At 40.0% G+C, this 20,989-nt stretch overlaps 1 protein-coding gene across 1 annotated transcript; it reads left to right on the top strand.

Annotated features, from left to right (window-relative positions):
- Positions 1–821: 821 nt before the first annotated feature.
- prdm2a (PR domain containing 2, with ZNF domain a) lies at positions 822–19,976 on the top strand. Its single transcript, XM_084185203.1, has 4 exons — positions 822–899; positions 2,290–2,357; positions 6,516–11,056; positions 14,687–19,976. The coding sequence occupies exons 3-4, from the start codon at positions 6,608–6,610 to the stop codon at positions 14,699–14,701; spliced, it is 4,464 nt and encodes a 1,487-aa protein (XP_084041329.1). The 5' UTR covers positions 822–899; positions 2,290–2,357; positions 6,516–6,607; the 3' UTR covers positions 14,702–19,976.
- Positions 19,977–20,989: the final 1,013 nt, after the last annotated feature.

The following is a 20,989-nucleotide window of genomic DNA, read 5'->3' as shown; positions in this document are numbered from 1 at the left end:
GTCTGCAGAACTGCTGGTTTTCATCCTTCCCCTCTAATCTGGGACCTGGACCAATTTAGACCTGGGACACCAGGTGAGTGGGTTTTGATTAGTCAATGACATTACAAGGACTTGATTAAAATTACCAGGGAGAAAATCAAATCTGCAGCACTGCAGACCTCAAAGGCACGGATTTGATTACCGCTGAAATAAGAGAGATTTGATGAGTCTAAAAAATACTAGTCCTGCTAGGTCAGCTGCAACCTTCAGGCAGGCTCTGTTGGAATTTTTGTTTAGGGGTGACGAGCCAGATGCATAATTTTATCTAGGGTCTATTTGAATGTGCAGTCAGTTTTACTGTGTCGTCGATGAGCTGATGAGAAACTTGTCAATTTTGTCAAACCAACCAACAGCACCCAAACTCTATTATAAACTGTATTTGGGCAGAAGGGCAGTCCCACCTATGAAATAATAGGGTAAACACTGGCCAATTTTTTGTATTATTTTTTTAGCTCATTTTTATTTTATAGTGGACATTTATTACAAATTGGAATGAAATTGCAATCCACATGTGGATACGATTAATTTTAAACAGGATTTTTGACATTCAATCGTCTGCATTTTAATATACAGAGCTCGATTTCTTTAGTGCACTGTTGTAATGTGTACTGTGTGTTGACCAGGCCTTGGCAATGCTGCAAAACGTTGGAACATCAGCACATCTTGAATATAGCCCTGACTTTTTTTCTCATTGCCCAACAAACCTGTTGTCGATTGGTCTTACATTTCTGAACTCCACATTGCAGCCAATCAACACTTAGGAAATAATTCCGTTATGGCACAATAAGGAAGACAATAACAGATGCAAGTCTACAACAGAAGAACACCCAAAGCTTTTTTCAAGATTAATCTAAAGGAAAGTATGTTGAACAATTTTAAATACCCTAAGAATATCAACAGCATAGCAGCTACTGCAATCAAATGCCTGTAATGTCATCGATGTGAACCCTCTTAACATTGCTCAGTTAGCTAACTTTAGCTAAATCATTCGTTAGCTAGCCACACATTTGTTGTGTTAACAGTCAATGACAGCTGGTAGATTGGCTGTATAATTATTATCGGTGTGTTTTAGCTATTTTATTAGCTGTATTGCTAGCTAGCTGGTGAGTGGAATGGGTCCGCAATTAGCTTGCAGCCAAGTGATCTTTTGAGTTGATAGCTACAACTCGAGCTGTTCTCGTTAGCCAGCTTGCAAGTGCTAGCTAACCGTGACGTTGATGCGACTAATGTGCAGCTGATGATATCTTACGTAGGATAACCGTGTTGAAATAACTAGCTAGTTAGTATGTCAATATCTAAACCTGGTTTGTTTTGAAGATAGATAGTTAACGTTAAAGTGATGCAGCAGGCGATCCAACTAGAATATGTGGATAGAACATTGTGATATAAAACTTGATTTGGTATCTAGCTATACAGTTATCTATCCATACAATTAAGGCTGGAAGTGTTGTTTGGATGAGGTACAGGCAGCACAGGCTCCGTTATGACACGGATACTGTATGTGTCGACCGGGCCTCAATCTTTAATTTAGCAACAGTAACTCAAGTGATCACTAGTCTCTTAAATAAGTCAATATTAACATTCAGATAACATGTTGTAAGGTCTGATGACTAGGCCCTATCGTGAAGCATGAGCCTCATTGTTTACAATAATGGCTAGCCCTTTCGAGCTAGCTCTTTATGTCTTTGACTGTCTAGTGACTCTAGTCTGTGCAATAGCCTCGATATCTAGCCTCATCTTTTGGTCTTGCCTCTAGTGCATTAGCTAATAGCTAGATTTCAATTGAACTAGCTAACAAAGGCCTTTCTACTACAAAAACATTTAAGAGTCATGGTAACTTGCATACATTCCTAATCAAATGTGACTAGTACTGTCAAACAGTTAGGGATTCATTATCCAATCTATTGGCAAATTTACTGTACATCACATTTGGTAAAATTGTTACAATAGCCTACTAATCAGTCCAAATGACCTTGACAAAAGCTTCTCCACTGGTCCTGTTTGCATGTGTTGCTGACCTCGATGTTTGACACTGACAGAATGTTTCCTACTGTCGTTCTGGTTGTTTTTCTCAGCTGTCATTGCATTGCCATTTCTTGTATAGGGGCTCAAAAGATAAAGGTGAGATTGCAATGAAACACGTCTGTTTCTACTACAGTACAGGAGATTGTCAGGTCATGTACAATGATGTTTTGCTGCTAGTCTCTGACTATTTTCTTTATTAATATATCTGTTTGTCTCTTCTTACAGACAGAAGCCTGGTCAAAACAAGCAAAGTCAAAAATGATGCAGTGAACCCTGCATCGATTCTGAAGATGGTAAGCATGCGGTGGACTACTTCAGCCTAAATCCAATTGAAATGTGTTGTTTTATCATATCTATCCTCAGGTTTGTAACACAAAACGTAGTTTAGATCACTCCCTTATCTGAGAATACAAATGTAATAAGGTAGTAAGTAGGTGGTTTTCAAGACCATGTGACATACTAAGCATTTAACCTGTATTTCAGTCTGCATCCATGAGGCGTAACTGCAAATAATATATAGGCTCACCAATAAAATAACATGTTATTTGTCACATGCTTCGTAAACAACAGGTGTGGACTAACAGTGAAATGCTTACTTATGGGCCATTCACAACAATGGAGAAAGAAAGAAAATTGAAAAATAAAACACGTAATAATAGATACACAATGAGTAACGATCATTTGGCTATATACAAGGGGTTCCAGTGCCAGGTCGATGTGCAGGGGTACAAGGTAATTGAGGTAGATATGTAGCAGTGGAGGCTGCCTTGGGGAGGATGGCTCGTAATAATGGCTGGAATGGAGTCAATGGAAAGGTATCAACCACATGGAAACCACGTTTGATACCATTCCATTGACTCCATTCCAGCCATTATTACAAACTTTCTTTATTGCGACAATAAAGTGACAGATGGTAAACAGTAGCAGCAGCATATGTGATGAGTCAAAACATTTAGTGCAAAAAGGGTCAATGCAGATAGTCAGGGTAGCTATTTGGTTAACTGTTTACTTTGCTAAATAGTTAAGTAAACAGTTAGCCAAATAGCTACTCTTATCTGGATAGTATATTAAACACATATATGCACCAAAACATATTGGAAATGGCATTTAGTCTGACATTTGATAAGGAAATACATACACAAATAATATTAATAAAAACAACTTTATTGAAAGAATAAGGTTAGGGGGGAATGCATTGTCTCATTCAAAACTGAAAACAAAGTGCAAGCTACATTATGCTATCATAACCATAACATTATATACAACATTCATATCAGGGATATTGTCATCCAAATTTAACTGGAATTACAAAATATTATAAGGCATATAATAACAGTAATTGGCTTTTACAACTTCAATTTCTTTCTTCTATAGCCTAATACACGAAGAGTCAGAATTAAAAGCATGCAAGAAAGGGGAAACGACCAGTGACAATAGAGCCCGACAGTGGAGGTGTCATAAAACCTAGCGGTCAAACAGGGAAATGGTTCCAATCGTTTTTTCCACCATTCATTTTTCCCATAGGGAAATGTATAAACACTTAAAATAAGGGCTGTGTTTCGTGTAGGCTTACCCTGGCATGACGGTTTGATAACCATGTAAATCTCTTTCGGAGAAGGTGACTTATCAATATTTACGGCTCTATTTACTCTCCGATTCGAAAATGCAAATTAGCATCAAAGTAGAAGTGCAAGACAACAAATCCCTGCAAGCTCCTGCACGTCATCTCTAGCTGACAATTTCAATTTAAAACTTGCACAAGACAGTTCACCGAATGTAACCAATTTATTCATTACTAAATTTAGCTAACATTAGATAGTTAATCCAGAGATTCTTACCTTTGCCTCAATTCAGCAGTCTCATCCAGATCATGGCATATGTAGTTCTTTATGATAGCCACATTAGCAGCTAATTAGCATTTCATTTTTGGGGGGTAAATACAGGCGAATATATTGATAAGTCACCTTGTCCTAGAAAGATTTACACGGTTATCAAAACGTCACACCAAGGAACCACTGCTCTACAGAGCCGTCTATATTGTTATGCCGCGTTCAAGACAACTAGGAAAAATAGTTTTGAACGGTCATCCCACTAGGAATTCCAAGTCAGTAACTCTGGCATCTTTTTAGAACTCCGACTTTCCGACCTGAAGATCACTGACGTCATGATTTGACCACGAGTTCCCAGTTGTCTTGAACGCAACTCTTGCACCGACCGAACGACTTGGAAAACTCAGCTTGATCACCAAATTAATTTGTGAAATAAATGAAAGCCTCACCAGCTAGCTACCAATCTATTTTAGTTTCACTGTCCGATCATTCAAAAACGAGCCCACTAATTGTTATTTTTACCTTTCCACAAACGGTCTTTATGTGTTGCTTGATATGAGCAAGTTAACCCAAGTTGGATAATATAGCCTGTGTGCCCTTGAGCTCCAAAGTCTAGATCGCTGTGTCTTTTGGTGTCCACGATTAGCTAGGTAGCTAGTTGGCTACTGCATGGCCAGTGTGAGCCAGCATGCTAGCTAGCCAGCCGGCTACATTTCAGTCAGTAACTATCCTTCTAAATGCGATGGTCATTGGATAAACTAGCTATGAGTAATGTGTAATGGAAACGGCAGATATAGGATAAATTGTCTGAAGATGGACAACATTGTTATCCATTCGACGTGGTGGATTTTTCTGTTGTCAAACTTTCTTTATTGCGACAAAATATGATTTTGAATCAGTTATGATTGCCAAATCATTTTGAAGGTACGCCGGGCACGTGATGTCACCGCATAACTATAATGCTCCACTCAGCATTTACTTCTAAATGCCTACTGCAGGACAAGGATTGTCCTGACTTTCAAGAATGGCTGAATTGCTTCGCCTTGCTTTTCTGGTTGACTGGCAAGTTTCACCATCCAATTATTTCAGGCCTACAGGAGTGCAAGTTTCTCTATGACATGGACCGTGGCAATAGGTTGGCACAGCAGAATTATTAGAATATGGCAAATATTAGTCCATTATTGCATTCTATCCATGATGGCTTTCACAGGCAATCTGAGACATGAAACCGATAGGTGGAAGGGCATACAGGCTGTCGGCAATTTATTAGTGTGTAATTTGCCTAAATGGGTAATGGAAACATTTCAACCACAACACATTTTTATTCAACACTAGGTTTAATTTAATGTATTTTTTTTTAGGTGTGACGTCATTACATCCAGCTGTTTTGATCGACACAAGATGGGTAAATGGAAACGCACCCTAGCTGGAAATTTTCAATTTCAATGCAAACTTTCTAAATGTCAACAAAAAATCACTGCACAAGTTAATTGTAACATAGCTGTTTATGTTGGTGGTTACTACTGGTTTCTGATCGGAGGTGAGAGAAATTGTCCGCCATGTTTTGTGTTTTGGTAAGGGCTCAGAGTGACGTCACACACTCAAGAAGGCTCAACCAATCACCCGACGGGTTCTATGTCGAGACTAATGAATATTCATGAAATTGACCCCCCACCTTCCTAAGGAAGGACATTTCGCCTCCCAGTGGCAGCATTCACTTTGTCTCCACGCCAAAACTCACAATTTGTTCACTCCTACCAACTATCCATGGGCGTCAGTCGGTACTATGGCAATTCAAGATGGCGCTCCCCATAACTCTAATAAAAAAATTTCAAGCTCAAAATACAAAAAAGAGATGTTTCTATATTACAAGCACATGTTTAGTATTAGTGGATTGAATACATCTCTTTGCTCAGCTTTAATTCCTGAAGTGTTTCCATTCCCCTTTAAGATAAAAACAAATGACATACATTTTATTTCAAAAACAATTTTTTCAAGAAATTATGAAGTAGTTTGACAACCCTGTTTGTAAGCTTTTAAATGATAACAATCTCAACCGTTTATCTTTTCCCGTGATGAAGAAGACATGGATGTCTGGGGTATGTAAAATAGGTCAACTTTGAGCACCTTTATCTCTTGACTGTTTTGGCATTCAGGTCCAAATAGTCACTTTCTGAGCACTTCTACAATGGCCAAATATGTATGAAAGGTTTCGTTCAAATAAAAAGGTGTGCTATCAAAAAGTGATTGAATTCAAATGGATTTACCCAATACATATCTTATCGGCACCTAAGTATCATGATCATATCGTGAGATCCTTGGCAATTCCCAGCCCTAGTTTTGAAGCTATAGTTGAACTAAGTCCAAAAATGTATGTTCCAATCCCAGATTGCCCCTTTTTAAATACAAATAGAAAATATTTTTTTCTGCTTTGGAGTTTTAAAATGGACTGCCCCGAGCAGGCCATTGGAAAGTTTGATTAACTGGGGGTTCGGAAGACGTTGTCGGGCCAGCAGGCAAGTAGGAATGTTGAGCCCTGACTAGTGTGATTTGCGCTGTGAATATGGGGCTAAATGAATATTAAATGACAGGATCTTAATTTGTATATCTGTTCAATCATAGGTCTGAGCTGAGAGGTTCCCACCTGCCGATCCCTGTACAAGGTTGCTGTGTCATTGGACTCCACAGAGAAGAGTACGCAGCTTCCCAAGGCCATGGAAGACTCTCCCACTTTATACATCTCAGAGTTGGGAGATGATGACAATGTAGAGGAGGGGGAGGAGATGGGGGACAAGGAGCCAGAGGAAACTCACTGCAGTCTTTATTTAATGTCCATGGAAACGGATGAGCTGGCAGATTCAAACACAAGTTGCCAAAAACCTGAGGCCAAAGGCTGTGACCTGAAGCTGGATTTAGGATCGGTCTCCCATTCAACAACCCCTGAGCTCCCAGAGGATCCTGACGATGACCCTGATGTAGAGCTCCAGGACTCATTTCCCTGCCAATTCTGTGAGAGACATTTTACCAGCAAGCAAGGCTTAGAACGCCACATACACATCCACACCTTAGCCAACCACCACACACACATATTTAAGTGTAAGTACTGCAGCAAGTCCTTTGGCTCAAAGATTGGCCGGCGACGGCATGAGAGGAGACATGAAAATGCAAAGGCAAGGCCTGGATCTTTAATAAAGCCTGTGAAGCCTCTTAGTTTGGCCTTACAGAGCGACGGTCCAGAATGTGGTTCTTCTCCCAGTAGCTCCGGTGCCTCTGTTTTGGCAGAAGGAGAACAGGCATCTACGTCAGATGAACATGGAGAATTACAGGGTGGTCACACTTGCAAGTATTGCAAAAAGGTTTTTAGCACGCATACAAACATGCGACGACATCAGCGCAGGATCCACGAGCGCCACCTCCGGCTCAAAGGTAAGGAAGCCCCACTGTTGCAGGAAGCAAAACATCCAAAGCTACCCCCTATTAAATCTCAACAGGATACCTCCAACACAATCCCAGTAGCAGTTCTTGAGATCAAAAGTGACCAAGAGGAGCAATATATGCTGGATATCTCTGGTAACATCTCTGAGAACCTCAGTTTTTATATAGATGGGAAGATTGTGTCAACAAGCACTGTCAGCAGCTGTGAGGTAGTTGAAGTGAACTCTGGGTCTTCTACTTTAGTTGGACTGAATGCTGTGATTATTGATCCTGCCCAGATCAGTCAGGCTCTTAAAGTAGAGGCTGCTACTCGCACAGGAAAAGGGATACCTGGTCAACCCTTGACAAAAAGGAGAACTGCCACACCACCTCTTCTACCCCAAATCAAAACTGAACTAGAGTCAGAAGCTGTTGTGTCCTCCTCTTCTTCATCATCACTTGTGTCATCTTTGATAGAAAGTCTCATTCCTCAGAACACCGAGTCTACTATCCTTCAGAGAGAGAGAACAGTTTATCTGTCACCTAAGCTGAAACAGCTCTTACAGACGCAAAATGGCCTCAAACCCACCTTTGCCCTGATCACAGAAGGCCAGAAGCTGTGTTCACCACTTTCCATGACTGTCCTCCCAGCAGGATTGGGGAGGTTTAAAAGAAGGACAGGGTCTCCACCAAACTCACCACAGCAAAGCCCTACGTCGAATGTTGAAAGCACAACAACAGTTGTGGCCGTTTCTATTGCTCTCAATGCCCCAACGTCAGCGAGCCAGTGCAGTTCACCTGCATGCAGTTTATCTAGCAATTATGAGAGTGAGATCTCCACCAGTCCACCAGTAGACGATGCAATGACAACTCGTGTCTTGCCAGAGGGATGGTCCCCAATGAGTGGTGGTAGTTCCTGCAACCAGCAACCTTTGGACCTCTCAAATGCTGTCAAGAAAAGTGAAGATGAAGCCCTGGGGGAAGCTGTGTTGGACTTGAGTGTGCACAGAAAGAGTGCAGATGATTCAGAAGCAAAGGGAATTTTTGTTCCACAGCCCCTAAATAAAAAGAGGAAGCCAAACACCAGCATGTTGGAGAAGGTGCTGATGAATGAGTATGCAAACCTAGAGGTTGCTGCAGAGCAAGAGTTAAGTATATTAGAAAATCATGATGCACCGTTAGTTACAGACATTGCCATAGTTACTGATTCGGATATGTCACCTGCTACTGAAGGAGTTGTGTTCGGATTAACTTTGCCCTCTGCAGCACTTAGTCCATCCCCTTCCTCTCTAGCTTCAGTCACCATGCAGTCGATCTCACCATGCACCATAGCACTTGCTTCCCCATCTCCACATCCAGTCCTACCAACTGCTCCGTCGCTAATTACTGTTTTAGCACCACCAACATCTTCCTCTAGCAGTTCCACAAATCAACCTATCCTTCAAGTATTGGCCCCTAAGATATCTCCTAAACCTTTAATAATCTGCACTGAAAATTCATTGAATTCAGCTGAGTGTGAGTGGCGAGCTGCTTTGTCAGATTGGCCTACCTCTAATTCTGCAAGCCAACTTGCCATCTCTAAACCCCTTGACCCAACGCTCAATCTACAAGGGCATGTGTTTCTCACAGATCACACTATAAATCAAATAGCTCTAAACACTACCACACTTGAATCCAACATTGGATTTGAAGTGCCAACATGCTCTCCAGCTTTAACTCTAAATGATTCCCTCATCAACTCCTTTAACATTAATAGTAATACTGTTTTAATTGAATGCACAGTCGCTCTTGAAACCCCAGAGAACCTTGTCCCTACCACAATTGCTTTCCAAGAAAATAATGTTGAACCTACAGCACCTGCGCAAATTGTCATAAATCAGCAGCAGCTTCTGTCCTTGCCTCATGAAACCGTTGACCCTACTATTTTAGTATCTTCTTTAGAGCAATCTGTTACCCTTTCAACCTCGTCTGCAGTCATATCTGAATGTCCAACTCGTCAAGAATCAATTTCCTCCCCTGTTCCTGCCATTATTAAAGAGGAATCTAACAAAAAGGAAGTATCAGAGGACATATCTATCTGCCCCTCTAGAACGGCACCTCCCTCTGTTGATGGCACAAGTCAAGTGGAAGAATCCTCAAATGAGACACTCTCCAAGCTACAAGAGACTTTCACTAAGGACTTCATGTGCAATGTATGTGATAAGCTTTTTCATTCAATGAAGGAACTGGGTCATCATGTAAGTGAGCATTCGGATGAATGGCCATACAAATGTGAGTTCTGTGTGCTGCTCTTTGGGAAGCCCACGGCATTGCTTGAGCACAGGTCAACCCTCCATGGCGTCGGCAAGAGCTATGTTTGCAGTGCATGTACAAAGGAATTTGCTTATCTTTGCAACCTGAAACATCATCAGAAGGAGTTGCACCCTGGTCAGGAATGCAAATACACAGAGGAAGAAAATGGCAAGCTACGACCCCAGAACTACAACAATGCAACAAAAGTTAGCACAGAGGCTTCGTCCTACTGTGCCATGGCGGAGTCCAATAAACCTGTCATAAAAGATGAGGGAGAATTAGATGATGCTACTGAGGAACTCTTTACCACAATAAAGGTAATGGCTTCTGAGGGAGGCAAATCAAAAGGCCTGGATGTTTGCCTTGGCATCAACCAACACTATCCCAGTTTTAAGCCGCCTCCGTTTCCCTATCACAACCGGACACCTGTTGGCTCTGTAGCCTCAGCTACCAACTTCACCACCCACAACATCCCACAAACCTTCAGCACAGCTATCCGATGCACTAAATGTGGTGAAAGCTTTGATAACATGCCAGAGCTGCACAAACACATTCTTACCTGTGCAAATGCCAGTGACAAAAGACGCTACACTCCCAATAAGAACCCCATCCCTCTTCGTCACTTTGCAAAAGCCCAAAATGGAGTACTGTCCTCTACTAATTCAACAAATGGCCAAAATGCGCTACACATGGCAAGTCAAACAAATCGGCCCAAACTCAATCAGGAGCCACCTGCCAAGTTGAAGCTTAATGCGCTCAACAGAAGGAAAAAACAGCTGGTACAGAGGGCCATTTCACAGAGGAGTAAGTCTACCTCTTTGACAAAGAAAGCCTCTTCTCTAGTGGATGAGGAGCAAGAGATCTATGTCTGTCCACATTGCATTAGAGAATTCACATACCGCCGCAGCCGAACCAAGCACATGGCCGTCTGCCCCAGGAAACCTGCTTCCAAAGAGGCCAAGAAAAGAAAAGATGGTGGTATCTCTTACACCAAGGAAAATAACGGCCACCTTCGAAGAGGAGTTCTTCATTTGGAAGAGAAACGGCAAGGATCTGACCATGAACATAAAAACAGAGCCCATAGTTCTAGTCCAACAAAGAGGACAGCCATATTACCAGCTCATAAAGTCCTGTCAAACAAAAAAAGTAAAGCCATCATTGCAAACGCAAGTGTCCAACCACAGCAAGAGGCACCCAAACTGACTGCACTGTCTCTTGTTCGCCCTTTCAACTCCCCACAACATCAAGGCAGTAGGATGCAGCATGGTGTAAAAGAAATCCCTTCTAACATTACAATGGTGAAATCCCACCAACAACAACCACAGGATGAGCACCCCTCCAGTCAGTGTCGTGGAAGGGTGAGTGGACCAGTGACCCGCAGTCTACAGCAGATTGTCATCACAGCTTCGGCAAAGAAAGAACAGCTGACCAGTCAGGAGCCACCAAGGGAGCTGCAGGTATTCTATGCATGAATGCATGGCTAACATGACAATTCTCTACCCTTCTCCCGAAGTGTGCACTCGTACATTCCCCCTCATGGATTTAAAAAGAACGTACTGGTGTGAAGAATATGGTGGAGACTCATCTCCAGCCATGCTTGCACCAATCCAATGCTTTTGAATACATGAGGGAGAGTGAACGAGTGCGGCAGGTAGCCTAGCGGTTAGAGCATTGGGTCAGTAACCGGAAGGTTGCTAGTTCAAATCCCTGAGCCGACTAGGTGAAATCTGTCGATCTGCCCTTGAGCAAGGCACTTAACCCTTAATGCAGTGTTTTCCACAAGTACATGGATTAGCCAGGCAAATAGGAAAAGTTGCCAGCCTGGGAATTCCGGGCTGGGGGGGTCCGGCGTAGCATGACGATCACACTAAATTCTTTGTTTGCTACATACTTTAGTCTGAGACTAACATAATTTAAGTTGTTTGTGGGCACGAGGGGTGTTGTACAAAACCAGTCAGAGTATGAAAGCCAATGACACATTTTTTAACTTCCACTTTACCCACGTGTGTTCTGTCCCAACCCATTGGTTTCTGGACCAATCAGACGGCCCCGAATGTGTTCGCATTTGGTGACGGGTCCGGGATGTACTCAGATTAAAGTTTGGCCGGAGCAAGGAGTCTGGGTAGCCAGGAAAGGTCCAGTGGGCATTCATTTTTGGGGGCAGAACAAGCTCTAATTTGGTGGCCTCTGGTACATTCTAATGCCTTGATTCCATCCGAAATACACAGCTAAATTATCAAAAACTTTTAACGACTTTGCCTCCCAGATTGGTAAAATTAGTTGTGGTATTGAGTAGAAAGACATGACTTTACAATTAAAATGACTGAAAATGTATGAATTTAGTGTGTTAGTAGTTTTGGATATTGTCTAGGCCTATATGATCAGGACTATTTTCTAAGTAAGATCAACTTTTTTTAACATTAACACCTGTCTTCTCTTGAGATTAAAGTCATATTTACAGTTTTCTGCAAGAAATGAATTGCCACAATGATGTTTGATCTTCAAATGATGTTGTTTATTTAGGGCGTCACTCGATTAAAATAATTAATCAAGTTAATGGCATTAGTTAATCTCGATTAATCGTAATTGTTTTAATTGCTCAGATTTGGCCCTAAAGAAAGGTTAAGAAAATATATTTATTATTTTATTAACTTTTATTTACTCAGGAGGATTTACCAAACTTTGTCCAGACAGGCGGGACCTCAGTATTCAGACCCCTCTAGCGACACATTGTCAAAAAAGCGACTAGCGACAAATCTAGCGACTTTTTCTGGTGTTATTGGAGACTTTTGGAGACTCTGACGTAAAAGCACGTATCGTTCTTACTCTTCTCAACGAGTAGCGGGTGCGTGGGCCACCTTTTGAAGCCTCTCTTTGAGTAGCCTATTCCTGTTCAGTTATTCCTGTGCCATCCACATTTGTGCATAGTCTAGTCAGTTGTCAAATTCAGGTTGGTAACTAGATAGCTAGCTAGGTAACATGACTAGTAAGCTAAACAATGTCGTTTATTATCAAACCAAAAAATTGAGGTTCGAAAGTAGTTTAAAAAAGGCCCACGATATGTGCACGAATCCATGGCAGAAAGAAAAAACATAGCTCCGGTATTATTGGTCATAACTTTTACACGGACACACAGACTGTAGCTGTAAAGGCACAAGCACAGACTGTAGCTATGTTCCGTGTTGTGATCTGGTCTTAAAAGGGACCATGCGGAAACACGTGCGCTTAAAAGGTTACATGCGGTGCAGAAATGGAGAACGATTAAAAGCGTCAAAGAAATTCACGCAATAAACATGTCATGTGTTAACATGTTATTAACGTTAACTTTGATAGACAATTTTGTTGTCTCTGCTGCTGTGAACACGTAGGTTAAGGAAACCAATGTTTCATTTTGTAATTTGGGTGAACTATCCCTTGAACAGTTTGGCCTGTCAATCAATCACTGTGGGTGGGACTTTGAGGGAACGCGGTAGATTAGTAATCTAGTCAGAAAAACTAGTCTAATGTACTCTTTCAATGTAATTTATTGTGGCAAAAGCCTAAGAAAAAAGGTTGGGTTCTGTCATGTAAACATGGGTTCCCTGTTGAGAAACAATATAGAATTGTAGGAAAATGTTTTTAAAAACTCAAAAATGGAGGAGGACGCCAGACCCCCACCAGATTGTGCACCCCCACATTTATACAAGGTCAGGCGCCAATGAATAGACCTACAGGTATGATTTAAGAATAAACCATGTGTTAAACATGTTGACTACTCCATTGTCGACACTTTAATCAAATCAGTAGGCCTATATCAATATATTTCATAATATCATATAACCTTCGATGTGTTTTCTTTTTCATATTTAGGACCAGAATGAGTCTCTCGCCACTACCTATTGTTCCTGCAGTGCGGATTCAACATCTTCATCGAATGTTTTCATAATTTATCTGCAGATAATCGCCAAAAAGGAGTAGTAGCCTACCAGTGCGCAAATTAGTGAGCCAAATAAACTGCTCTCTCACCGATGCGATTCGATTTGTTAAAAAAGATCCGTTCGCGAACAACCCATCACTAGGCTACACTAAGAGAGTCACTAGCGGTCAGACAAGTTTCGACATGGACTTCGAATCCTAGGAAAATACAGACAATATCTTTGGTTTACTTGTCCCGATGCAATATCGTGGACAAATAACTACGTTGTATGATTTATAAATAGCAAAGGGATATAGGAGATTGACTTTATTAAATCAGTTTGACACCTTTTATAAACTAGTCCAGTGGTGTTTTGTCCCGGGCTACAACAAAATAGTGTACTTTTGGTGGTGGTCGAGGACCGGAGTTCGGAACCTGGCACTGAACTAGTCAATACTTTCTGTTCCGTCGTCAATCAAAGCGCACAGTAGCATATAGCCTATGTGCCCTGACTCCGTGGTTGTGTAGGACTATGAAACAAGCGCAATAAAATTATAAATGAATGTGGCACAAAACAGTAATTAGGTGGATTTCCACTCATAGTTACCACTTACATTACACGAGACGTATAAATTCGTTCACAGGAGGCAATGAAGAAGCATCATGCTCTCCCTCCGTGAAAATACATTTCGACTGAAGTAAACTACAGCGCACAAAAATAACACAGGTACCGAGAGGCGGGACAGAAAGCAGATTGACAAACCAGCAGTCTTTCCCTGTCCTATCAATAGATCACTAGAAGATGCATATCGTTCATTCTAGCGGGAGAAAGCTATTCTGACGTGTCTGGCTAGCGAATTGAAACTTTTAAATAAAAAGAAAACTAGTTAATTAATGAAGTGGAAAAAGTAGCCGGCTTACAATGAGTCTGTTATTGTATATTTAGCCGATGGCTGGCGTTTATGGAAAACACAGATAATGGCTGATCCCTGGCCGTGACCTCAGGGGGAGAGGGATATGCATAAATACATTTCCATTTCACACCTCACACTTGTACAGGTTACATACTTGTACATGTGTGAAACAAGACAAATAAAGGCACCCCCTATTTGACTGACGAGTGCACACTTGTAATTAAGGGGGGATTAATTAAAGTTGCACCTTTTCTCACATTTAATTTGTATATTCTCAGGATCCTTCAATTTGAGATTCATCCAATGGACTGCTTCAGACAGTGGAAACTTGAGGATCATGATACATTTGTGGAGGCTTAATGAAATAAAAACGAATGCAAGAAGAGATGGAGAATGCAGCAGTGGGTAGGTGCAATGGACAATGTATGGAGGCTTTCAGAGTACAGTTTTGTTGTGCATTTCTTGTCCTTTTCATAGAATGTTTGGAAAAGACTCCTGTGCACTTTGTGAGAAAATGTACCTGTGATGGCCACATGCATCACAGAATACGTAATCTGATGATTATCTGAAAAAATTACTTAATTTAAAAAGCCCATCCCTATGAATAACTAGTGGGGTTCATGTACTGCAAGTGGCAATCGTAGGGGCATGCAGTTATTCAATTTTGTTTCAATTATCTGTAGGTGTACTGTTATGTGGCCTTTTTATTTGGAACCTAAATGCATGCATGCATGCTACCAGTTTATTGTAGTACTAGATTGCCCCATTCTCACTCAGTCTGTCAAATTTTACACCACACTTTTTAGGTTTGAATGATCATCAACAAGTGAAACTCTGGATGTCTTAAAGGGCTATATAGTTTTCCAAATGTTTAACCTAATCGTAATAAATGTCATACCTCGAGGAGTTATGTGGCTGTCTTAGAATGTTTATACAAGCTTCACGGAAAGCCCTGTGAAGTAAACAATGCATGCAATGTGAGTATAAAAACCTAGAGCTGGGCGATATCATTTGATAAATGGGAATGTATGTTTTAGCGCGATATTCCAAATGCCTGTATCGCAGGAATCCGTTTTTTGTTTTTTTTCTGAGCGTTTGTCCGCTTTTTCTCATGTTTACCTTTGCATTTACACTCTCCAAGCCCAGCCCCCTGCCACTCACAACAACAAAGATGAGAGATCACTTCTTCCTCTCTGACAGTGGTTTCAACTACCATTTGCATTTTAGGTTTGGTCCAACAGAATCTGTCATGGAAACCGAAACACATTGAAACATTATTTTACTGTAATAGAGGAGATTAACCTTTTTAATGATACCCTTTTTATGTCTTAACTCCTCAAATTGCATGCTGATAATTTTTTGGTTGGGGACCCCCTGGAGGTCGGGGCGCCCCAGATAGCATATGAACACGTCATAAACAATGGCAAAATGTGTAGAATTGCAGGAAATTCGCTTTAATGGTCGACTTTGGGTGCGAAAAACGGTCCAACTCCTCAATTTTCAAACAGAAATTGGGTGTGCCTTTGGTGGTTAATCGACGTGTCATTCTGGTCATGCGCGCCGTGACCAACGTAGCAAGTTCGGTAGCTAAGATAACCACTTGTAGCTAGCCAGTAACTCCTCCAGTATGTGTTGACGTCATTTCACAGGATTTGTTTTTGGACAGAAGCTGTAGAGATCGGTAAGGAATGGCACTTCTATAGCCAAATATCTTATTCATCCATATATTTCTTTAAAGCATTAAATGACCTGGTATAATGGTGCATTGATCAGTTATACAGTTTAAAGCCTTTATTTTAGCGTTTTTGCCCAGTCTACCTTTTAAAGTAACTGTCCAGTGTTTCCAGATTTCTATGAAATATGATCTATATTTATTTACAATACGAGTGAAATATTTGACCTTCCAATTTTTTAAAATTATGTTCAAAAGCAGCTTTTCGGTGTTGGAATGGTGTGGGTGTACCCCAACAACAGAATGGTGTGGGCATATACCAGTCATTAAAATGATTCATGCGAGTAGACTGCTGACTGATTGGCCAGCTCATCCTCCTCAGGAGGATGACATCATCCTCTATGAGGAAATGGCAAGCATTCTTTTAAATGGTCTGTTTGAGAGACAATTATTGCTTTGGCCACATACAAGTATAGGATGAGTCAACAACATTATTTGGGTATGAGTTAACAGAATATAAACTTTTAAAATGAGATTTTCACTGGACAGTTACTTTAAATCTGCAACATATTCTCTCAGCCTCATGGCAAAATGTGTAGAGGAGCTGGAAATTAGCTTTAAAACTGCAACACTTTCTCTGACTCATGACAAAATGTGTTAATGCAGGAAGTTAGCTGTCCCCCCCCCCCCCCCCCCAAAAAAAAAAAAAGTTATAATAATATATCTTTATTGTTGGTGGGCCTTCCAAAATACCCCTCAAAATACCCCTCGAGAGGCATAATAAGTAATGTCAAACTGTGTACAATTGCAGGAAATACGTTTTAAAATGTCAAAAAGATATCCCCGTCTACTGTTCGTTGTGGACTTGTGCTTGAGAGATTGTTTATGAGACCTGTGTTAATTTTCTATAATGCCTGCCACAAGAACTTAGTCATTATTAGTGAATGTGCATTATGCATGGTTCTGGTTACATGTTTTACAAAAAGGCAATTTTTATAGACTTGAAAGCCAGATCAGTGATTATTGCAGAAAAGCAGGTTAAACTATTTTGATCAAATAATTCCATTAAGAGGGGACTATGGTTGTGGAAGGATTATATTTAGCCTAGGTATAAAATCACAAGCCCTGCATTCGTTAGATTATTGGTGCCTGTTTTAAATGCAGTGTATTTGACCTTTAATTGTACAACAAAGCTTATTTAGAGAAAATATAAAAACAAATTGAGATATATCGTGATTGGAACTTATACGTTTGAAAAAATTTAGATTTTTTTTTGCCGTTATCGCCCAGCCCTATAAAAACCTAGACTAAAAAGTTATGTTCCGAAATCTTTCATTCAAAGTCAAACACGGATCTTCGCTATTGATATTGTGACAATATAACTTGAATTGAATTATGTGAACTATTTAGGCAAGGCTTCATACTCCCATTCCATGCATTGTTTAGTTCACAGGGCTTTCCATATAGCTTGTATGCAAATTCAAAGACAGTCATAACTAATCTTGAGCTAAGAAAACAATTGACATTGCAAAACCCCTGTGGTGCTGTTTCACCTAATGCGTATCTCAGCTTTAAAGGTGAATTCTGTAAGAATTCAACATGCTGAAGGCCCTTAAAGCTAGAGTCTGGGATTGGTGCATCCATAAATTAATGATATACAGCCCTTGATTTTTTAAGAATATAACTGCTACATACCTGCATGAGCGTACAACTGCTTTACCCAATCAGAACCCAAAATATAAGCTTGTTTTACTCCATTGTTTGTAAACAATGTAATTGTAAACAACAACAAAAAGAAAACTGATGTGGTTGTCATGGACTGTCAGTCCTTGCATTTAGATCACTGTGTATGAATGTGAGAGGGTTACATTTCCCTAGCCCCATCCCTCTGCTGTATACTAAATTTAAGAGGCAGGGTGTCCATTTTGTTATTTTTTGACAGATTTGAAAAACCAAATGGCAGCCCTGCCACTTGTTTAGGCACTTGCTGTTCAGCCAGCAGACTCTGTGAACAATGGAGAGTTTTTTATGACCAGTTAAGCTAAACAGCCACAATGAAGTCGTTTTTGCTAATTTTTTGATACAATTAGGTACATTTAGGCACATTTTTCAAGCCCATGCAAACCTGCAGAAACCTAATTCTAATTGTGGATTTGGGGAAATATATCACAGATTTTTAGTTTTTTTGCTGCGCAAAGCCAAATCCTTTAATATTTTGAAGCAATTCATTGTTAGGTATTTGTTTGTAAACGATGGAGTAATAAAGCCATTTCTACTTTAAGTTCTATTCTTCAATAATTAAGGCACTTCCATCTTTAAAGGGAATCCATTATTGTAATGTAATGTAATGAGTCTAATTTAATGGATTATGGGAGACAAGCCTTGTAGAAACCTGCACTGGGAACCTAAAGTAAATGGAGCGTACATTCATTTCAATTTCTCTGCAGAAATGATAAATTGTCTCCTATTATCCACTATTCTAATGACTGAAATGTTCTGGCTGTGCCATGACAATTTAAGACTTAATTTTTTTTGTTGATGACATTTTACTTTTCAGTTGGTCATTGGGGGCAATTGAAGATCTAAGCACTTGAGATTTGGAAGGAGAAAAAAAAGCGTTTTTATTATTTTATTACACATAATTTCATCCCAAATTTAAAAAGCACAACAATTAGTTTTTTCGTCATTCCTATCAATATCAAAACAACAAAGGCAAATAAAAAGTGCTTTTCAGTTATACTTAATATGTTTTGCTTGCTTTCACATAGTTTCAGAGATGAGTAAAAGTATGTTATAATGGGAACCTTCTTTACATATAATGGGAACCTTCACTGCCCCATCGATAACTCGCTGCTGTTGAGGTCATAAAAAAATGTGCGAGGTACGTAAGTTAATGGAAAATATTGAATTGGCCCATATTAAAGCTACATTCTGGGATTTGTTTTACAGCAAAACTGCAGCCCACCACTTGTCTTGGTATACAGCTGAGGACTGGGGCTGGTGAATTGTAACCCCTCTCAAATTCATAGACACAAAAACACCTATAGGCTATAGGAGCAATATCAAACTTTAGTTATCCGAATGCATCATTTCTAGAGGCATTAGTCATCGAATGGGCAGTGTACTATAATTTAATTCCTTCTTACAGATGTAGTTTACAGTATCTTCTGTTCATGTTTACAAACATAATCTATCTTGCTCTTGAATGAAGAGGGTTTCGGGGATGGTTTAATTACTGGAATGTTTTCTGAGAAGTGTGGTTATTTCATTCAATCCATTCACCTGACATATTGGGGTGTAGAAGCAGTTTTTTGTGTTTTAGGTTAATACAAAACATTAACAGTGGATTTTCTATTTGTTAAGATATATTACTTACTGGCAACTTGTGTAATTCATAGAATGAACCTGTGTCTTGATTGATATTATACATGTGGCAACAGCTTGATTAAATACTTGGAAGAATAAGCAAAATGCCTTCTAAACATAAATAGATACCATGTATACTGTGTATAGTTAACATATTGAAGTTTCACTATTTGCTCACAAAATGAATCAGAGAAACAAGGGTAACCAAAACAGGGTATGTTTTGTTTTATAAATAGGATAAATGTTTGTAAAACAGTATTCATTGTTTGTTTTAATCCTAGAAAGATTGTTGTAACCTGGGATTTGTGTCGTTTTTCCTATTTCATACCAGACTGATTTGAGAGTGTCGGATATGTGGAAAATGTTAAATAACTGTGAAAAGTGCTTGTAAAATAACTAATGTATATTTTTTAATTTAAATCATGTATCAACCTGAAAGGTTCTTTGTGTATGATTTGCACTGTTGCATAGATTTCTGAAATGTTTTTTTTTTGTTAAGTGTTCAAAATAAATGGGGAATGTTCAGTTAATGTAGCGTTGATTCTGTGCTGATGTTCTTGGTACTACAGGATACGGACAAGGTGCTTGTACTTGAATTTGGCTCTAAGAAAGTACTGGAATAGCTTCTCAGTTTGGTGCTTGAAAGTCTTAAGATTTTAGATGATTTATAAGCTCTCCTGCTCCATTATAATTATCCTGCAATTTCATTTCAGATCTGTTTCAATTGACAGGTGCATCGTTGTCATGTTGCATGAGCATAGATCAGTGGTTGACATCCAAAAACCTAAAATTGTAGCCAGATCACCCCTAAGTACCTTCAAACCAAGTGCTGTATATCCAGTTGATTTGATTTGGCCATGCAATTTTGTACATGATAAGGATGGTTTTTGGTTAGCAGTTGCGAAAGTTTTCCATGCTTTAGTAGTGGCTATTTACACATCATATTGATTACAATCTGTCCTGGCCCATAGCACCTGACCTCAAACAGTGGTACACACCGCGAGTGACTCCGTACAAGTCAATAGTGAAATGTTAGCCTTTTTGTTGTTGTTGAATGAATGAATAGCTGAATTGGCCAACATTCCTGCAAAGTGCCTATAAGTATTCATCCCCCTTGGACGTCTTAACATTTTATTGTGCTAGAAAGTGTCAGAGCGGATCTCTTTTTGTCAGAGCGGATGGTCAGGGTTTGGGAGCATAATTATTTGTACACTTCAAATTGACCACAAGTAAGCCCAAAAAGAGATTTGTATTTGAAAATGACAATGATTACATTGAGCCATATTCACACACAGCAGGGGTCCCCGATTACATTCAGTCATGGGCCGATTATTCCTTGAGTGGATGGTCGGGGTGCTGGAACATACAGTGCCTTCACACCCCTTTGTTATGGCAAGCCTAAATAAGTTCACGAGTAAAAATATGCTTAACAAGTCACAAAAGTTGCATGATTTAAGAATGACTACCTAATCTCTGTACCCCACACATACAGTTATCTGTAAGGTCCCTCAGTCGAACATTGCATTTCAAACACAGATTCAAC

Source organism: Coregonus lavaretus (genome assembly GCF_964263955.1).
Source record: "Coregonus lavaretus genome assembly, chromosome: 20".
Lineage (NCBI taxonomy): Eukaryota > Metazoa > Chordata > Actinopteri > Salmoniformes > Salmonidae > Coregonus > Coregonus lavaretus.
The sequence above is the reverse complement of the archived record's forward strand: the minus strand, read 5'-3'. Positions and strand labels throughout refer to the sequence as shown.

What these genes read in the sequence shown, in the direction of transcription:
- prdm2a (XM_084185203.1), top strand. Translation starts at nt 6,608, where the DNA reads ATGGAAGACTCTCCCACTTTATACATCTCAGAGTTGGGAGATGATGAC.